Source organism: Mixophyes fleayi, chromosome 6 (assembly GCF_038048845.1).
Source record: "Mixophyes fleayi isolate aMixFle1 chromosome 6, aMixFle1.hap1, whole genome shotgun sequence".
NCBI classification, from domain to species: Eukaryota; Metazoa; Chordata; class Amphibia; order Anura; family Limnodynastidae; genus Mixophyes; species Mixophyes fleayi.
Window position 1 is genome coordinate 53398200 of NC_134407.1, and position 21143 is coordinate 53419342.

The window sequence follows — 21143 nt, forward strand, 5'->3', positions numbered from 1 at the left end:
TCGTTTCGAATGTTAAAATGTATAAAACCATACAGAAATGATAAAATTAATCCACAGATTATATCTCACTCCAACTAGACTCCAAAAAATGTGCTCCACCTATTCGAAACTTTGCTGGCAGCAATGTAATATCTTGGGCGACTTGATACATGCATTTTAGAATTGTCCCCTCATACCGCCGTTTTGGGTATAAGTCTTCCAATTAGACAAAAAGGTTACTGCGCAGACTCTCTCTCCTACCCCAGAGGTTGCGTTATTACATCATTATCCCCCCCGTTTCCACAGCATGCTAAGTATGTATTTGTCCACATTTTGATTGCCGCGAGAGCCTCATAGCTCAGTGCTGGAAGTCCTCACAGCCACCTCCAATACAAAAAGTAATTGTCAAGGTGCAATACAGCTTCGATATGGAAACATCGGGGATGCCTTATTCCACTGCCCCCTCATCCCTGATAATGAAATGGTACAATTTGCATGTATTGTTATGGAAGGAGAGGGGGCGCCCCCAGTGCGAGTAGATTCTAATCTGCCTTCCGTACCACTTTCACTTAATGAATCTCCCCAACAGTCTCCATAGAAGCTTTCTCGTGGCCACCGGAAAAGGGTAACTCACAAAATATGAGGGGGTCAACTGTGTCTTTCCTCCTCATGTCTACAATGTAATATTAATGCAGTATTGTTTAATGTGTTCCTCCCCACTATGTACCCCTCCTACCCTTCCCCCCCCCCCCTTTTTTACTTTCTGTACCCCATAATCCTTGAAAAACTAGTAAAATACTATTGAAGTAAAAATAAAAAAAAATAAACTGAAACCAACGAGTATGAATTGGGTATAAATTCTAATGTGGAGAGGTTTGAAAAAAAAAAAAAAAAAAACTAGGTTGAATGCATAGACCAAGTTGCCACTTGTCCCTAATTTCTACTTACAGATAGATGTCCTTTATCAGGCTGTTGAGGCAACAGAGTATTTTCAACATGTATAGACAACTAATCATGTCAACTCTTGCAATGCTCAATTTATGCTCACATTCTGCATGTAAGGAGACCCATAAAGGATCATTTTTATTCGTAATATTTGTTTACAAAAATATTTATAATTTAAACTACAACCTGACTGTACACATCTGTCTACAATAGTGTGCTGTTAGGTATGTGTGCCCTGGAATATATATTTGCTACCAGTGGGATTCCTTTTTCATTTTAGAAATTGTTGAATCCCTGAATATATTCTGAAAGAACACACCATATTATATAGCATATCTGCCTCCCCACTTAGAGTTGAATAATGACTATATCCCTCCACAACAAAGAAGTTTGACAGCACTGGTTTAGATCAACGTTTTGTAATGTAAATTTGATAGACATAGTTAGAAATTACAATATATGTTCTACAAATTTATTATAGTATAGATAAAGTTGGAAATGTAGATAATGTCAACATTGTCCATTTAATTTGTGATTATGTAAGCACACTTGGATATTAATATAACATATTTAAAGATAGTGTCATTTTTACCAGAGTTCTGCAACCATAACTTTGTTTTTTTAGTTTAACATAAATGTTTAGAAATCTCACTAATATCACCCCTACCAACTCCAGCCCCCTTACTCCATTATTAGTACAATTCACGCAGATTGTCTGCTAAATTAAATGAAAGAAATGTCGAGTACCACAGTGTATTATATAATTTGTAAAAAGATGTTCAAATATTTTTTTCACTTCTGTTTTAATTATTGATAGTTATGTGTACTGGTATAATAATGCCAATAATGTCTTGGTTTTGTTGACATTGTTCAATTTCTAACTTGATCCATAAAAGATACATACATAAATACATAGATGTACATTTAATAGTTTCCTTATTTCCAAAGCAATTTACAAAAAGTAGCATAAAAAGTAGCATACAAGATGCAATCACTATTTTCTGTTGTGAGTATATCAGAAACATGTAAACTGCACTTGATGGTGTAAAATCTAGTTGCATCACTAACCGCAATAGTATCCCTATTGTATCTAGCTACAATTTCAATGCAACTGAAGTAAACTGAGAAAAGTGCAAAGGGTAGAGGAATGTCTCCAACAAGAGATGATTCTGTATTGACCAGTTCTGGGGTATCCTGTTTAACAGCCCTTATCCTATATATTTGAGATTAACAGATTTTCCAAGTATGAAAGTTTGGCACAGACATATAAGTGCTTTATAAAAACTAAAACATATAACTTGCCCTCCTTCTTTAACAAACAAATTGTAAGTAAAATATTGACTGCCAGTAAAATGCTTTTTATGTTAAGCATTAAGATGTCATTGTGCAAATACTTGATCTCTCTAAAAACTGTTGTTTTCAATTACCAAAGACATTTAAAGGATCATCAAATGCAGTGGAAACCTTGGTATCGGGTTTTGTTTCAGATGCAGACTGAATTGATTTACTTTTTGGTTTTGTCTTCTTTACATTGGAAACTGATGTTGAAAATATATCATCTGCATGGGAAGAAACACAATGAGTTACTCATATAGCACTGAAATACTTCACAAAGAAAGCAGTCACTATTTTCCAATTTGCAATGTCATTGATTTGCGTGCCAGTCATTTTTACCAGCTGAGCTATACCACTGGGTATTCATGTAATCACTTTTTCTCAGTAGGGTTCTCTCTATAGCGCTTTAGCAGGCGAGCAGAAAACCCTATTCCATGTAGTCTGCCTACAGAATTATTCTGTCTTGGTGCTCTGCTGTTAGCTTAATATTGTTTTCAGTATTTAGTATGCATGCTAGAAATCACTATACATACCCATGTCATCATCAAATATGGACTTGGGCTCCACCTTCTTTTTTGACTTTTTCTCCTTAGGTTTGTGTGTGAGATCAGCAAAGATGTCCATATGATCATCAAACAGATTGGCTTCCGATGCCGTTTTTTTCTCTTTTGGTTTCTTCACTGGTTTTATGGCTTCAGCTGCAAATATGTCATCCTTAAGCATAAATGAGAAAATATACAATTACAAGTTAACCTGTGCATGATACTCATGCATTCTAGTCAAATCAAGCTACTTAAGGTGTTAAAAAGGTTCTTGTCATGCATTTGGGCCATAGCCCAGGCCTCAACCACTCCCCACTGTCACCCCCGGCAACCACCAACCACTCCCAACTGTCACTTATCCTTCAAGAAATATATATATATATTTTTTTTAAATCTTTATAAACACTTTTAACAATTAACAAATTAAATTAACAAATTAAACACATCTTAGTATACCAAATTTCAGCCCTTTCTGAATTTTTTTTTCCACACACACTAAGAATTTAGTAGGTCAGTGTATAACTCCGCTCAGCAGGTGGCGCTGCAGCTTGGTTTTATTTTTTCCACACACAGACAGACTAACACACGCCACTAGACATTTATATTATAGATTATTAGTATCACTGGTAACTTATTGTAAACAAGACTTTACCCGATTTTAGCCCTTGCCCACAGGCGTCAAAACATTGTGCCTGTTCTGAACTTGTAATGCACATGCAAAGAATGTGAAAATTAAATCCCTTCTATTGGGAGTGTCCATATGCATTGTATTCATTCCTGATTTATCTGCATTCAAAGCATGTTACAGCACCTACATAGCCACTAGTGGTTAAGAAGAGCAGTTACACCAGTGTTTTGCTGTTCCCTCCCACTCAACCCATTTAACAGCCCACTAATTTCAATGGAGTTGTATGTTACATGAAGAAACCCAATTTAAATTAATAAATCTACAATTGTTTTCCCCATAACAATCCACCTCTGCCTCCGATCAAAATAATGATAATTCGGGGAGCTGCCCTGATGAGGCCCCAATAAAGTCAGTAAAGATGACACCCGTCTCTTCTCCAGATACAGACATTGTAAAATAAATAAATAAATAAATAAAGTACAACATTTACCTCAAATATATCACTGGTTGTGGGCTTAGCATCTTTTGTTGGAACATCCACTTTCCTCTGAGGTTTCTGAATCCCAAATAGATCATCTTTAGGTTCATTGTCTATTACAGAGGTGGGCTGGAGTGCTTTCTTGGACTTTTCTTTGGCTGACTTAAAAGGGTCATCATTGTTACTATCGCCATCAATCGCCACAACTGGAGATCGCTTTCCTTGATCAAAGACAGACTTTTTGGTAAACTCATTCACAGGAGACTCTTCTTTGTGTTGTCTGGAGACAACTGGGTTGGGCAATAAAGTCTTTGCAAAGAGATCAGAACCAAATAAGTCATTTACATCGGGGGTCAGAGGATTTACTGCAACTTTTGGGTTTGCTCTTGATTGTACATCATTTTCTGAAAAGGACAACTTCATTGTAGACATATTTTCACTTCTATCTGATAGCCAGTTTGATTCACCAAATCCAGCTTTGGGCTTTGTATCGGATGTGGGAGATATTGGTGAAGATTCACTAAGGTCTTCAGTCTCCCCAGAGTCTTGAGAAGCAAGTTTTCTGCCCAGTCGTGTAGGAGGTCTTCTTTTGCCACCAACTTTGACACGAGTCTGATGAGCAAGAAAAGATGCAGAATTACAAGGCTCAGAATATTATAGAAATTGATAAAAAGAAAATCTCACAGGAAAAGAGAAAAAAAATCAGTCGATACTTATACAACAAATTATACAAACAGTACATTAACATTTTTAGCTAAATCTTCATGCCCTGTAAAATCTAGAATCCTCTCCTTAAAATTCTCTTTGTAGTAAGAATGGAATTATTGCAATTTATGTTTTCCTGTCTGCAAGCTGATGGTAATCCTGGAGCAGAAAACTAATGACACATGTACCACAAAGTTAACACCACGATGAGGCTATTTGCTACTACAGCGATTGAAAAGATACACACATATCAAAAATGTATGTCCTATTCACACAGAGCCCCTACCTCTGATATTTATAGAACAGCTTGTTATCCTCAAACAGACTTAGTTTACCGTAATGTGTGTGAGAATCTGTGAACCACCCAACAGCATTGGCTGGGTGAAATGTGACAGAAGCAGCAGTAATGCCCAGCAATATGCACAGTCATATTAGTAATGAATGCCCAACAGTTTCTCAGCAGTAGCACTAGTGCCCAGTAATGAGTCAGCAATAATACCCCTTAATAAGCCACCAGTAGTGGTAGTAAAATTGGCCAGTAATATGCTCGTTAAACATTAGTAAGCCTTTAGCAGTACTACTGCCTAGCAATACGCTATCGGCAGTACTATTGTCCAAGTAACAGTATTAAGTAATATCGCACTGGTAGCTGAAGTGCCCAGCAATATGCCAACAGTAGTAGCAGTGCCTGGTAATATGCCAACTGCTTTTTTCAACAGGTAACAGCGCTGTCCCGTGTAATTTGAAGTGACAGGAGGGTTATGCCATCAGCTTCTAGTTAGTCACTGCTAGTAGGCAATTAGAATCCGGCAACAAATAACCAATGTTATTACAAATGGTAATGCACTATTGCCGATTCTCATCCCTTTCCACTCTCAGAAATCCCATATTTGGCAAAAGGAGGAAACTGTTTCTGCAGCTCCTTACGGGCCACAAGGTTTGTTGGTTACCAGTGCGGTTCCAATGCTTGAAATTAATCATTAAAATCTCATTATATTCAAGAGAATGTAGGCTTTCGATTCAATAACTACCAATAATGTTCAATGAGGCACTTCATGATCAATATTCATGAGGCACTGATTAATTCTCAGGGACAGATTCAATTGTCCACGTGTTTTTTTTAACCGATATTCCGATAAACAGTAGCACAGATTTTTACTCGCACATCTATGGGGTGTGAGCAAAAGTCAGCATTACTTCTGTAAAAAAAACAAAAACAAAAAGTCAAAGTGTCTCGCGGCCGTTCCAGTAGAACCTCATGCAGATTTTTTATTAATTAAATCTGCCCCTTAGACTGTATTTTCATGAAAATGACTTCAGTCTGCAAAATGGCTGCCTATGTGTTTAGGAAACACAACCTCATTCAATAGAGATAAAAGATACCTTGTTAGCACTGTAAAGTGTATCGACTTGAACGGTGGCCTCAAAACTCGCTCCCTCCATACTTTTGTCAACCGTGTCTGAGCTTCGTGTGTTCTCTGCAACTGGTAGTGTTGAAAAGTCAGTTTCTGGAACAACAGTTCTTGCACTGGACAGTTTGGGAACTGCACCTGGTAACAATGCTGCTGGGTTAATGAGCAAATTTGCCTGTAATGAAATAACAACTGCATTAGTTAATGGTATTAACATTTGCTGCACATTTAATGTACGGCTGGTAGTTTTTGTAGGTCTTGCAGTAGTAGTGCAAGTAGCAGTAGTAAAAGATATTTATTGGGAAGTGAATAAGCCGCATGCACTACCCAAAGTCAGCCCAGCCCAGTTTTAAGCACTCGCTAGGGGAGAGAAATTAAACAAAAATCTTAGTTCCCAAAGATGCAATCAGTGGAAAAATCGTGGAGCAAGAGCAGAAGAATATAGGAGATTATATTATTCTAGTATAGGGTTCTATAGTTACTTGTAGTTTTCCAATCCGAGAGGAAGGACTTTTTGTTTTAATTTTTGCCGGATCTGTGGATTTCTGTACAAAATGAAAGTGTATTAAAACAGCAGAATCTTTAGCAACACGTTTTTTCTGGCCAGCCATTATAATATAGATATAAGCAAAGAAAATACCTAGAGAGTGTGTAGGTTTAATGAGTGTTTCATTGATTCTATTCCAGTGACAGCTTCAAATTGTATGCTTTATCTGTGTTGGGTACAAATTTACTATGCAAATAACACTGACACTAATTCCAGTGGATTTATTTTGGGGCCCTCTGGACTGAAAAGCAGAAGATTTCTACAGCCGCAGGACCCGCTTGCATTGCCGTCTTAATGCCGGCACTGCGACTGTCAGCAATTTCACTGTTGACTGTTGGCATTTTATATGTGATGGGGTTTATTTCATGTAGGTATTTAGGCTGTCGGTATGTATTTCTTGTCAGTATTTACAAAGTTAAGTATTTTCGACTTGTCTGTATTTTAACTGTCAGCATTGTAGTGTCAGTATTCTTTGAATAGGAAATCGGATTACCACCCACTTTATCTGTTTAATACTGCCTTCATGGGATATACCCATGCAATTATGTCCCGATTGTGAGGGCACTTCCACCCTGTTTCTATCATACACAACGTTATATTGTGTGACAAGATCTGTTCAGTCATCCATGGAGATACCAGGCCGTACCTTTCACAATTATCTACAACATAGAAATTATATATACATTTCCGAAACACATATTTATAGCTTGGCCTATTTTGTTTTCATTTATCCAGAAAATCATATAAAACATTGTTCATTACAAAGAGGTAAATTAGTGAGTACATCTGTTGAAGGGGTACACAGTGAATGATTGTGGTCAAAAAAAAAAAGATTTTGTATCCAAGCATCAATTGTGAATGCTATTTTTGCTTAATTGAGATTAGGAATATTAAAGCAGATGCGGTGGTCCCCTTTAAATCAGCATCCTAGTGGTATAAGCGGCACTAAGACCATATGTAGAAAGGGTTTGTTTTTTTCAAATTACAAAATTATATAGAAATATTTACCTCTTTCACCACTGGCAATATGTCGGTTTCTTTAGACGTTTCCAAGCCGTCTTTTTTTATGACTGGTTTCTTTTCCTGTACTTTCTAAAGTTGGATAACAAATGGTCAGGTGTGGCAATGATGTATCCTTTGCCTACCTACTGTGTATCTTTTACATTGTAAGTTCAGTTAGGCAAGGCCCTCATTATTTTCTGCTTAAGTATGTTACTGTATGGAAAATATCTAACATGACAACATGCTGTAGATCAATGCTGAACATGAACCAGTAATAAAAATGTACTGTTGACCAGTAGGTTTTTTTTTAAAATTACACATTATTACTTTATGTAATTACTGCAAAAGTAAAAGCAGTAAAACTGCAGTAAAAAATAAAATGAACAATGCACACACTGTAGATGCAAATAGTGTATGGTGTGATCAAATCACCATTACATCAAATTGATAATACCCATATAATCACAAATAAAGGAATTCTCTTGACTCAAACTAATTCCTATTCACAACATTTAAAACTCTTTGTTGAACATAACCACAAAAAACATCACTATAATAAGAACACATTCGTTGGAGCACATCTATTTTGCTCATAAAGTAATGAATCATAAGTTAATTTAACTGGTATATGATCATAATAAGGATCTAGACCCTCATAGAAAACAGCTGGAATGAATGTCTATCCTGTAGGGAGAAATGTCCCAATTAGTAAGCAATCTCTCATGCAGGAAAGGATTAGAACACACCGCTTGGAACTTCTATCCGTTGTGTGGGGATGTATTATTGGCAGATGAAAATATTACATGTCGGACATGAATTCTATTAGAAAACACAAAAATGGAACTGCCTGTAAACACAAGAAGTCTACAGTGAACTGTAAACCACTGGTAAAAATTCCAGGCTTCCTGGTGGTCTCATCCATGACAGTGACTGTACAACAAAAGGTGCCCAAAGTGATAAAGTGTATTGACTTTTAAACAAGTTAAATAATATATTTAACTATTACAGAATTGGCCTATCTTATTTGACTAGGAAACAGAGTTTACAAAGTTTTAAACGAATGGTTTACTACTTTATGTTGATATTAGGTCTTGCTGAATTTATTGTATTTTAACTAACATGCATTGACTTATTCTGTCCCAAACATATAATTTAATTCAAATTCAAGGGTCAGGAAAGTTTGAATTAGGAACTCAGAGCTGACTTTTCATACCCCTGTAACCTGCAGGACGTTATGTTGTTCCGTGTAGAGACATTTTCTTAGTGAATATTGGAGTGATTATTTCAGAATTTCATTTATATGGATATTATATGCTGGATTTTATTCAAATATTAACTTTACTTGTGTATTACAGATAAATACGTACCGGAGGCTTTTTGGGTTTAGCCGTACTAAAGAGATCATCGTCTTCATCATCCCCAAACAATCCTATCCCAGCTGGTAGTTTAGCACTGCTGGGTTTCTCAGGCTGAAATAAAAACAGAGCAGTAAATATCAAAATCAGAGCAGAGAAACAAGATAATACTGGGAAATGTTACATTCTGTAGCTGGTCATTATTGGATACAATGGTATACAAATTACATTTTGAACAGACAAAAGGAAAATTAATATCATGTACATATTACTTACTATTATTATTAGATGTATTTTCTGTCCAAAACATTCACATTACATTTACAATAAAAACAAACCTTACAAATATGTTTTGTTGATGTAAAGTATTATTATACTACACTGTACTGTTTTCCTGGATTGTTTTTTGTTGTTAAACTAGATTTTCCTGCAACAAGATGATATGGTGCCATACTTGTTAAATGTAACATACTTATACCCAACGATATGCTCTCATGATGGGAATTTTAACATCCAGATCAGCAAAACACTGTGACCACTGCAGTCAGTATTGTAACATTACTTGCCATAAACAGCTTGACATGTACTCTAAAGATGGCATCAAACAGGAAAACTACGCCAAAGTCTCCCTTTCACATTTTTATTGTTGACTCACCAATAGACACATTTGTGTAATAAGCATGCATAAATTAAATAACTCCCCATATAAGCAATTTTACATCTCGCATAGAGTTTCAGCAGAAACTGAAACATTTGTATAAAACATCCCATTAGATGAATCTTGTTTTATTAAATACTTTTTAATTGTTAAACCATGTACACTATTTCCAAAGCAGTTATAAGAAAATAGCTTACGGATTTTTTATTGGTGCTGGCAAAGAGATCTACATCTGGATCATTATCCTTCTGTAATTCCTGACTGAAGAGAAGTTCCTCATCTTGGAACACTCCAGTACTCTTCAGATTTGCGGCCTTGTCAAAGGAGTCCTAGCAAGATAAAGAAAAAAAGGGTGGTTACTTTATGTTCAAGAACTTTCCCACCTTCAAGATGGGGGATTGCATGGCCCTTATTCCCCCAGGTTGTGCGTGTAGCTGCTGCAGCAGATCTTTGCTGGGTACAATAGCTGGCTCCATCTAAATTTCATCCAGGACTGCTGGATACCAGGCAGAGGGTTGACTCAGGATACTGGGTTTAACACAGGACAGCCGGGCAATGTGATCTCTTATTTTTAGTACACAGGAATAAAACATATATAAGTGTCTTGAAGGACTAGAGCCATATCTTTAGGAACAGTGGTGTTTATTCTTCAGAAATAGCTCATAAAAGAGTGGTCACACGAAGCACCCACTTTAAGGTAGTAGATGCTATACATATCATACATGGGACTTTGCTGCCACTTATATGCAGTTTACATGCACCTTGGTGTATGGCTTTAGCTGGTTCAGGTTATTATTATTATTATCGTTTATTTATAAGGCGCCACAAGGTTTCCGCAGCGCCATACACAATACAAACAATGGACAGTACAAGGAATAACAGTACAGTACAATAAACGAGTAGTACCAAGACTTTAGAGGCTCCAGGCAAGGCAAATTTATGGAGGTTGGAGCAGAAGAGAAGGTAGTGAGACAGGAGGGAGGAGGTCCCTGCTCATACGAGCTTACATCCTATAGGGAGGGTAGACAGACAGGCACAGAGGATGTCGGAGGAGGGGAGCAAGCGCTCTCCTCTACTGAGGAGGAGTGAAGTGAGGAGAGTGAGCATGGAGAGAGGGTTAGGTGGAAGGCTGGTAGGCAATGCGGAAGAGATGAGTTTTGAGTGCCCGTTTGAAGGAGCACAGGTTAGGGGACAAACGGATGGACTGTGGGAGGTCATTCCAGTACAGGGGGGCAGCTCGGGAGAAGTCTTGTATTCTGGAGTGGGATGAGGTGATCAGAGTGGAGGAGAGGCGACGGTCATTGGCTGAACACAGGGACCGGGCGGGAGTGTGGAGAGGAGATTGGAGATGTAAGGGGCAGTGGAGTGGGAGAGAGCCTTGTATGTGAGGGTAAGAAGTTGAAAAAGGATTCTGTAAGGGAAGGGGAGCCAGTGTAGGGCAAGGCAGAGAGGGGAGGCAGAAGAGGAGTGGCGAGAAAGGAAGATAAGCCTCGCAGCCGCATTGAGTATAGAACGAAGTGGGGCAAGGCGAGAGCGGGGGAGGCCGGTGAGGAGAAGGTTACAGTAGTCCAGCCGGGAAATGATAAGCGCGTGGATAATAGTTTTGGATGCTTCATGAGATAGGAAGGGCCGGATGCGGGCAATGTTGCGAAGTTGGAAGCGACAGGATTGGGCAAGGGATTGAATGTGGGGGGCAAAAGAGAGAGAGGAGTCGAGGGTGACTCCCAGGCAGCAGAGTTGGGGGACAGATGAGATAGTGGAGTTGTTGACAGTGATGGAGAAATCCATGTGGGGTGGGGACTGAGACGGAGGGAAAACAATAAGTTCGGTTTTAGCAATGTAAATTTTAAGAAAGCGTGAGGACATCCAAGAGGAGATGGCAGAGAGGCAGTCAAATACACGAGAGAGGAGGCCGGGGGAAAGATCGGGAGAGGAGATGTAAAGTTGAATATCATCGGCGTATAGGTGATACTGAAGACCGAATGAAGTGATGAGAGCACTGAGGGAGGTAGTGTAGAGTGAGAAGAGTAGAGGGGCAAGAACAGAGCCCTGAGGGACTCCTACAGGGAGGGCGGAGGGGGGAGGGGGGGGGGAATATCCGGAGATGGAAACAGAGAAGGAGCGGTTGGCGAGGTAAGAGGTGAAACCAAGTGAGGACAGAGCCAGAGAGACCGAGAGAGTGAAGGGTCTGCAAGAGGAGGGGGTGGTCAACGGTGTCAAAGGCTGCGGATAGGTCAAGGAGGATAAGGAGGGAGAACTGACCCCTGGATTTAGCAGAGAGGAGATCATTAGTTACGTTGGTGAGTGCGGTTTCGGTGGAGTGGAGGGGGCGGAAACCAGATTGTAGAGGGTCAAGGAGGGAATTGTCTGAGAGGTGACAGGTGAGGCGGCTGCAGACAATTAGATAATTGGCTTGGTCAGTTTAAGGTTTAATTGTCCACTAAACCCCCCAAAAAAACATTACAATTTTCAGATATTAACAATGAAGGAAAAAACAAAACAAAAACATTCTTCTCCAACACATGTGCAAAGGAGAAGGGGGGTCCCAGCTACAGTGATTTATTATTCAGCTCAGTAAATTTGCTCTTTAAAAAGACATAGACAGACATACATACAATATCCACAAAAATAGGAAGAACTGTAATTTTGAAAGTACATAGTTGACACAAAATACTATGTTTTTCCATTTGTGAAGTCCCATTTCTGTTGTCATACAAGCCAACTAGCTCTTTCACACACTTACCGTTTCAGAATGCCTCTTGGTAATTTTAGTTGGAAACTGATCTTCAATATCATTTTCCTCATCCCCAAAAAGACTCAGAACATTTTTACTCTTGCTGTTGGTGTGTTTGGCCGTTAGTAGTGAGGCTGCAAACAGGTCATCTACATCTGGTTCTTGCAGAGGAACTGGTTTTATCTAGTTAGCAAAAGGAAGAAAAACATAGAAATTCTTTAAAATGTTGAGACAGATCAGGAAGCTCAAATTTTATAGTAGGACAACACCGAACCAAGTAGTCAGGAAGTCAATGTGATTAGTCTTTGACAAGATCTCTACAGACTCTAAGCTATTCAGCTATGAGTAACAGAATAACCATTAAATAATACTTACAGAGATCAGCAAAAGAGACATATGTAGGAGGTCCCAGAATAGACTTGCCTAAGATCTATGTGTGTAAAGCATATAGGCCAACATTACTCCATCTTGGAAACCCATGTTTAACTTGACAAACATATGTGCACGGATGTGTGGACAATGCTGCTGTAGAATCAGACCAATCACAAAAAAGTAAAGAATCCAATAAACAAGAATCAACAAATTTCCCTTGCCTATAGCCTTATAAAAAGAAGCTTACAGCCCAGATGGCACTCATTCTTCTTGGATGATTCTAGGTAAACATCTGTGAATGCAATTTGTGATTGAGACTTGAGATGTGAGCTGTAATGTAGTGGATGGTCTCTATTCTATTCTTCATTTTCACTTTGTGCACTTGGTACATTTACCTCCAACTTAGGTAGCCCTATTATCCCAAAATTTATAGCTTGAGAAAGGATGTCTTGTTTTTTTAATATGTGTTATTTTGGGAACTGGAGGCTTTTGTAGATCCGAGACTGCGAGTACCTAATAGATATTTTTACAACAAAGCTGTGTCCACTTTATATGTTAACACAACTCCCTACCCCAAACCCTACTTTTTAGTTTTCAAACACTCTCCCTAACCTTCACTTGCTGGGCTGCTCCAACAGAGGAGCTCATTTGTGTACTTCAAATGCAGCTTTGGACCTGCTGTGCACCTAGATTACCCACGGGGTGCACAGGTTTGTGGGGTAAGATAGCCGACAGTTGGCTTTGCGGAGCAAGATTGTAATGATCTAAAGGGGAGGGGATGGAGAGCGAGCATTTTCAGGAGTGTTTATTGTCCTTGCCACTTCACTGGTTAACACTACTTTTAAAGAGGCAACAATTCCCATGCACAGTGCAGTGGCAAAATAGTCTCTTAATTGCTATTTGTGATTGGTGCTCTGGATCTTCGCCCTGGTCTGTAACAGGAACAAAGGAACACTGGGAAAAAGTAGTCAGTTGGGCTTCATGTTAGGATCATCTTTTCCATGCAGCTTTAATTCAAAGGGGCGTATTCAACTGTCGGCGGAAACGCCGAAATTCCCGCGTTAATACGGTAATTTTCTCGCTGGATTTCAGCTCGCAGCTCCCTGAGCCGCGAGCTGAAATCCAGCTAACTACTAGTAGTTTTTTCGCGGCGCGGAAAACAAACAATTGAATATGCCCCAAAGTATGTTGCCATTTTATCCATAATTGTTTTTACTTTACCGCATTTGTTTTTTGCAGGACATGTGGGACTTTATCCTCCGAGGCTTGGACTGGTGCATTAGTTTCAGGTTTTTTACCGTCAAATAAGGACACCTTTTCGTTTTCTACTTTCACAGAAACTGATACATTTGACTGTTCCTGTTATAAGAAAGAAAATAGATTCTAAAATGAGAATATCTTACATGCTTAGATATTGGGCATGTTTAAATTATAGAACAAGTGAAATTATAGAATTGGACAGCACAGTCCCAATCAACATAATAAATAAATAAATCTGTGACCAAACGGGTAATCAGCAATAGGCTTTGTTTAAGTCCAATCCTATAGCTGATCCCAAGAACAGTCCAAAAATCCTGGAATTTTATTAGCTTAAACTTAAGTATTCTATAAAATTCCCATTATTCCCTTTTGACACTTACCGAAGGCTGACCTATTGATGTCGTTGGGGTTACTCCTGATGCAAACGGAGGCTCTTTGCGGTTTTCGTCTTCCTCAAACAATAGAGAAACACGATGATGCTTCTGCTGACTACAAAGAACATAAAATGTTACGGACACCATACTTTACCACATGTGTGACGAGGCTGAATTCATATTATTTGAAACTGAATGTCAAGACAGTAAGGCCAAACTAAGTTTTTAACCACTTATATCCATTTGGGTGCCAAGTGCAATATGACTGTATTTGAATTAACAGTTAATATAAGTCTATTAGGCACCTTAATATCAGAAAAGTAAGAATGCAAGGTATCGACTTCCAGTGGCAAAATGACAGGTGTATCCAGAACATACTAGTGTACATTGGAACCCTTTGCATGGATGATGTTAAAGAATAATTACATGCAAAGCTGAAAATTCAGTTTTGGGTGGAATATAAAAAAAAAAAGTTACAGTGCATCCGGAAAGTATTCACAGCACTTCACTTGTTTCCACATTTTGGTATATTACAGCCTTATTGCAAAATGGAATAAATTCCCTTTTTCTCTCCAAATTCTACACACAATACCCCATAATGACAATGTGAAAAAGTTTTTTTTTTGAGATTGTTGCAAACTCAGTAGATTAGACATGATTTGCAAAGGCACACACCTGTCTATATAAGGTCCCACACTTTACAATGCATGTCAGAGCACAAACCAATCATGAAGTCAAAGGAATTGTCTGTAGACCTCAGAGACAGGATTGTCTCGATGCACAAATCTGGGGAAGGATACAAAAAAATATATCTTTGAAGGTCCCAATGAGCACAGTGACCTCCATCATCCGTAAATGAAAGAAGTTCGGAACCACCAGGACTCTACCTAGATCTGGCGGGCCGTCTAAACTGAGCGATTGAAGGAGAAGGGCTCTAGTCAGTGAGGTGACCAAGAAGCCGATGGTTACTCTGTCAGAGTTACCGCATTCCTCTGTGGAGAGAGGAGAACCTTCCAGAAGGACAACCATCTCTGCAGCAATCCACCAATCAGGCCTGTATAGTAGAGTGGCCAGATGGAATCCACATCTTAGTAAAAAGCACATGGCAGGCCACCTGACGTTTGCCAAAATGCACCTAAAGGACTCTCAGACCATGAGAAACAAAATTCTCTGGTATGATGAGATAAAGATTGAACTCTGGTGTGAATGACAGGCATCATGTTTGTAGGAAACTAGGCACCGCTCATCACCAGGCGAATACCATCCCTACAGTGAAGCATGGTGGTGGCAGCATCATGCTGTGGGGATGTTTTTCAGCGGCAGGAACTGGGAGACTAGTCAACATAGAGGGAAAGATGATGCAGCAATGTACAGAGACATCCTGGATGAAAACCTGCTCCAGAGCGCTCTTGACCTCAGACTGGGGTGACGGTTCAACTTTCAGCAGGACAACGATCCTAATCACACAGCCAAGATATCAAAGGAGTGGCTTTAGGACAACTCTGTGAATGTCCTTGAGTGGCCCAGCCAGAGCCCAGACTTGAATCCGATTGAACATATCTGGAGATCTGAAAATGGCTGTGCACTGAGAGGTGCTGCAAAGAGGAATGGGCGAAACTGCCCAAAGATAGGTGTGCCAAGCTTGTGGCTTCATTCAAAAATACTTGAGGCTGTAATTCCTGCCAAAGGTGCATCAACAAAGTATTGAGCAAAGGCTGTGAATACTTATGTACATGTGTTTTCTTAGTTTTTATTTTTAATAAATTTGCAACAATCTCAAAAAAACTTTGTCACGTTGTCATTATGAGGTATTGTGTGTAGAATTTTGAGGGAAAAAAGGAATGTATTCCATTTTGAAATAAGGCTGTAACATAACAAAATGTGGAAAAAGAGAAGCTCTGTGAATACTTTCCGGATGCACTGTATACCCAATACAAAAAGGTTTATTTATCTGGGGTGTGCTGACATCTAGCATGTGGCCATCGCTGCTCTACTGTATATTTCAGGAGTCAAAAATGACCAGATTGGTAGGAGTGAAAGAAGTCCAGCTATGTGTGACCAGCACCATTGCTCATGTCAACCTTATCTTTTTTCAGACAAGTAGTGTGTTGTGCACTGTAGGAGCCCAAGGAGCTGCGGAAAATGTGTACAGAAAATCAAGGGACCTGCTGTGTATTAATCCCCACACACCAGGTAGGTAAACTTTGGAGAGGAGTTTTTAGTTTGCCATATTCCACACAAAACAGAAAATGATCCTTTAAGGATGCTGTTCGTCACACTTGAAAGGAAGTTGGAGAAGGACAATCATTTCAATGGTATAGTCCTTTCTATTTTAGTATACAAGTGATTAAAACCACCTCAAGACATCCCAGGATAGAAAGAGAAAACATGAAATAAAACAAAAAAAACAAAAAACAAAACAGAACACACACACCACTTAATACTTCAATCCCATTAAAGTTATGTTTATGTAGTAAAAGAACAGGATCTTTAAACATGAAAAAGATTTAAAAAAATCTTTACCTGTCTTTTGTAATTGCAAATAGGTCATCATCACCATCACTAAATAAGCTAGACTTCTTTTCACTCCTTTCTTCCTTTGGCTTAGGTGGTACAGATGCATCTTTCTTACTTTTCTCAACTGGTTTTATGTTGTTTGATACAGTGGCAGGATCCTGCAAAATGTAAAGTACATAAAATGAAAGCTTGGAACCCTTTTAGTGTAATGATTTAGGTCAGCCACTGCCGCGGCGTTGTCTGAACCTTTATGGCCCTTCCTCGCAAAAACTTCTGCCCTGCGACTAGAATGTTGAGAACTACTTTGAGTCTCTTGAACTCTGGTAATAACAGCGCTTGCTGACAAGTGTCGAACATCTGGTTGGATTTCCTGTAGTTGATAATTTACCAGTATCTCCAAAACTGGTGTCCTTCCCAGATTGGAACATAACTCGCCCTTTATGTCCATGGACAACATGAACTCATTCCGTTCCATGATGCAGATGAGTGACCTCAAGGATTCCATCTTGAATCAGTCTATCCGCAACTGCAAGTTTAGGGATTTCAAGTTCAGAATAGGTTGAAAGGAACAGTCAGGGTTCTGGACCAGAAAGAGATTTGAATAAAGACCCAAACCTTGCTGTTCCGGGACGAAAATAACTACGCAAACTTAAATAAGGGACTGAATGACTTCTTTTAGGGCAACATGTTTTGCCCTGTCTCAAGAAAGACCCCTGGTGAAAAAGTGGTTGGGCCTGGAGATCTATTATGTATCCCTTGCTGCCAATGTCTCTTACCTAGGTCATGTGCGGTGGAATTGTACCACCAGTCCCTGAAGAGAAGAATAGCATCCAACCACAGGTTTTCCCAGGTGGGCAGTCTGCTGGTCCATGTACTTAGATGCTGGATGTTTTGTCAACCAGGCCTGTCCAACTTTCTGCATCCCTTCATGGGTAAGAGAACGGATCTCTTGCATTCCCGAAGAGAAGACGAAACCTATGACCTTTAAGCCTGGAAGCATTAGCACTGAGGAGGGAACTCTCCCTCCACCAAGTCCAATCATTTTATCCAGTATGGAACTGAACAGAGAAACTCTTGGGTTCTTTTGGGCTCTCTGTAAGCCTCACAGGTCCAAAGCCAGAGGGCATACATGCCGCAATTGTTGAGGCTGAAATTCTAGCCTTAATGAGCCCCATATTAATGAATTCTTCCCCAAGAAACTTAGAGGCCTCCCAAATATTCTCCACCAGGGTAAGCAACACTGATTCAGATCTGTCATATTCCAGACCCTCTGCCAAATGACTCACCTATTTCCCCACTTTCTTATTGACCCAAGCTGAAGCTAAGCTGGGTCTAAGTGAGGCCGCAGTGTAAACGGTTTTAAGGGTGGCTTCAATTTTCCTATCCACTCTATCCCACAGGGTAGCAATATACGGAATAAGAATAGTGGTGGTTTTGGAGAGGCAAGCTACTAGACCATCCAACTTGGGTGGGGATTCCATTTTTCCTTTATCCTAATGGCATGCACCAATTCATCCACTCCCTTCTTCTTGTAGGAATCCTTGACAAAATCCAAGGAAATCTCCAAGAAATAGGATAACTGAAATAAACCATGCACTGACTTGGTTGAGCTCGGAGACCAGGCTGGCTCATCAGGCGTGTTAAGTGCAGAACCCAAAGGGTCCTGGGAGAGAGGTTTAGGAAAGGAAATTATGCTTCTTGGGTCTGACAGAGATGGGAGCGTCCACAATCTGTTCCTTGTGGCACGCAGAGATTTATGTCAGCTCTGAAAGTCTGCCATCTCAGTGGGCTGACTCACAGACGAATGTGGCCGCTGGTCCTCCACCTCATATGCCGTGCACAGGGCATCCGCCTAAAATGGGCACAAGGCAACTTGGAGTGACAGTACCCCAATACCTCACCACTGTCTCTTGTGGGGCGATCGTCTAGCTGGAAAACACCTAGGGGTATATTTACTAAACTGCGGGTTTGAAAAAGTGGAGATGTTGCCTATAGCAAACAATCAGATTCTAGCTGTCATTTTGTAGAATGTACTAAATAAATGACAGCTAGAATCTGATTGGTTGCTATAGGCAACATCTCCACTTTTTCAAACCCGCAGTTTAGTAAATCTAGTCCCTAGGGTTTGCAGCCCCTTAGCCTCCCTATGCCTAGTGTTGGACTGCCATGTAGGCGGCCACCACCTGAACCTTCCTGAAACAGTGACCCTACCTCCCCTACCCAGACCGGAACTACCATACAATTAACTGCTAATCCTAGGCCTGTGGTGCTGGAAGTACGGTGATCCCGGGCACTACGTGTAGCGATCCCTCAGTGGGAGTGGGCTGCTGGCAGCAGGAGGAGCCAATCACAGCACCTGAACAACGTGCTCCATGGAGCAAATAAAGAATGGGAACAGAGGGGGAGGAGCTTCAGTTTTGCTGTTAAATTTGACAGTGGGCAATACTCCAGTCACTGCACTGTATTTCCCAGTGTTGGACTTTCCCTCATGAATGAAAGAGACACATACATGATTTCAATTCATTATTGCTGACGATCATAAAATTGCCCCTCAAAAAGTTTTGTGGCATTTTGTTTTCTTATTATTCCATTTGCAATTATGACAATACAATGCTAGACACATTAGACACCTTGGATAAGTACAGCAATAGCGTTTTACTACACATGACAGACTCCCCTTTCAAGAGAACTACACCTAGTGTCAATAAAAGACTAGAATCATCTCATAAATACCACAATAAATATTACCTCCTCGTCACTGCTAAACAGGCCTGATTTTTGCATTTTTACTGGTGCAGGTATTGTAGATTGTTGAACTGGTTTTGCAGCAATAGTTGGCTTCTTCTCTGTTACAGCACCAAACAAATCCTAAAAATAGCAAGTTGAATAACTGAACAAATTTTCATACAGAGAAACGTCACAAATTCTTCCTTTATTTAAGAAATGTAAACAAACATGTTTTTTTTTTTTGTTCGCATTATTAGTGCCATCAATATTTTCAAAAGCTAAAAAAACAGAAGTATGGCTTCCCATTGCAACATCAGCCCCTTAAGTAGTCAACCAGAACTAGCTAGCATTGGGAAAGACATGCAGGTTTGAGTTACCCCCAATCAAAATTAAAGTTGACTCAGCATGTGACAGGAAGTTTTGTTCTAATCTTTATGCTTGGTTGTGGTGAACTGCACAATGGTCATGGGTCTTAGGTGACCCCTTAGACCAGTGGATTCCAAACTTTTTCAGTTCAAGGCACCCTTAGGGTCTCCCAAAAATTTTCAAGGCACCCCTAAGCCAAAATAATTACCAAGTAGTCCCCCGCCTTGCTTACCACTGATCCTGGCCGAGGCACCCCTGTGAGATCTCCAAGGCACCCCAGGGAGAAACATGAAACCTTCCTTAAAAACAGCACACACGCATTTTTCATGAATGTGCCATGAATTTAATTGAGAGTCTTCGTGATTTCATGACAAACATCAAAACCGCACATGTATTTTTTGTGGTTGATGCCTGTGCAAATGTTTGTTCAAAAGTCAATAAATATGGTCATCAGTATGCAGCTAAAATTTTTTATATGGAGGGGACTTCTACAACTGCTGAATAGTAAGTAATTAGGAATTCACTTTCACCAACTTTATAGGTAGATACACAAAGATGTCAGAAAGTCACAGCAGTCAGACAATATTTATAGTGTCTACCTAAAAGTTTTAAAAGAGATTAGGTGGTAATATCATACAGCCATATTTAAAAGTTTGTATATAGCTGAGGGAACCAGTTTAAAAATAAATGCATCATAAAACATGCATTTTAAATCATGGCCATGTACAAAAAAGTTACATAATACTAGCTAGAATGGTATAACAGAAGTGTGGACTGAATCAGGGTACATTGTGTAAGTGGTTCTAAAATCACAAACAAACAGCAGAGAATTATTTTATAGCACTCATGAACAATTAGCCATGCGTCCATTAAATAATATTTTTTAAATCTTATATTAGTGAACTATTTCAGGGGTGAAAACATTGCTGCTGCTCGAATGGAGTTGTTAAACTAGCTGGCACAGGGAAAGTTTCAGAAGTTCATAGCAAAAAAAACAACAACAAAAAACAAAACAAAACACACACACACAAACAACTTACTTCATCTTCATCATCAAATAGAGACAGAGATTTACTGGTCTTGGTCGTTGGCAACGTTGCCGTTTTAGACTTGCCGGCACTTTGACTTGGCAAAAATAAATCTGACTTTAAGCAAACAAACAAAACAAAAGCTTTAAAAAAAAATATCTAAAAAACAACAAAAAATA

General features: G+C 39.5%; 1 protein-coding gene across 3 annotated transcripts in view; it reads right to left on the reverse strand.

The window, feature by feature from the left end:
* Nucleotides 1–1327: 1327 nt before the first annotated feature.
* Nucleotides 1328–21143, reverse strand: part of WASHC2C (WASH complex subunit 2C) — a 41001-nt gene continuing 21185 nt past the window's right edge. For 2 of the 3 annotated variants that reach the window (XM_075216553.1, XM_075216552.1), the window contains 14 exons: nucleotides 20977–21081; nucleotides 19592–19711; nucleotides 16850–17001; nucleotides 14333–14441; nucleotides 13914–14051; nucleotides 12330–12503; nucleotides 9784–9915; nucleotides 8941–9042; nucleotides 7580–7663; nucleotides 6507–6569; nucleotides 5996–6199; nucleotides 3920–4519; nucleotides 2793–2973; nucleotides 1328–2483 (listed from right to left, as the gene is read on the reverse strand). In XM_075216553.1, coding sequence (XP_075072654.1) covers nucleotides 2344–2483; nucleotides 2793–2973; nucleotides 3920–4519; nucleotides 5996–6199; nucleotides 6507–6569; nucleotides 7580–7663; nucleotides 8941–9042; nucleotides 9784–9915; nucleotides 12330–12503; nucleotides 13914–14051; nucleotides 14333–14441; nucleotides 16850–17001; nucleotides 19592–19711; nucleotides 20977–21081 — 2304 coding nt within the window. In that variant the 3' untranslated portion in view covers nucleotides 1328–2343. The remainder of the gene's footprint in view (nucleotides 2484–2792; nucleotides 2974–3919; nucleotides 4520–5995; nucleotides 6200–6506; nucleotides 6570–7579; nucleotides 7664–8940; nucleotides 9043–9783; nucleotides 9916–12329; nucleotides 12504–13913; nucleotides 14052–14332; nucleotides 14442–16849; nucleotides 17002–19591; nucleotides 19712–20976; nucleotides 21082–21143) is intronic. The other variant, XM_075216554.1, reaches the window with a different exon arrangement.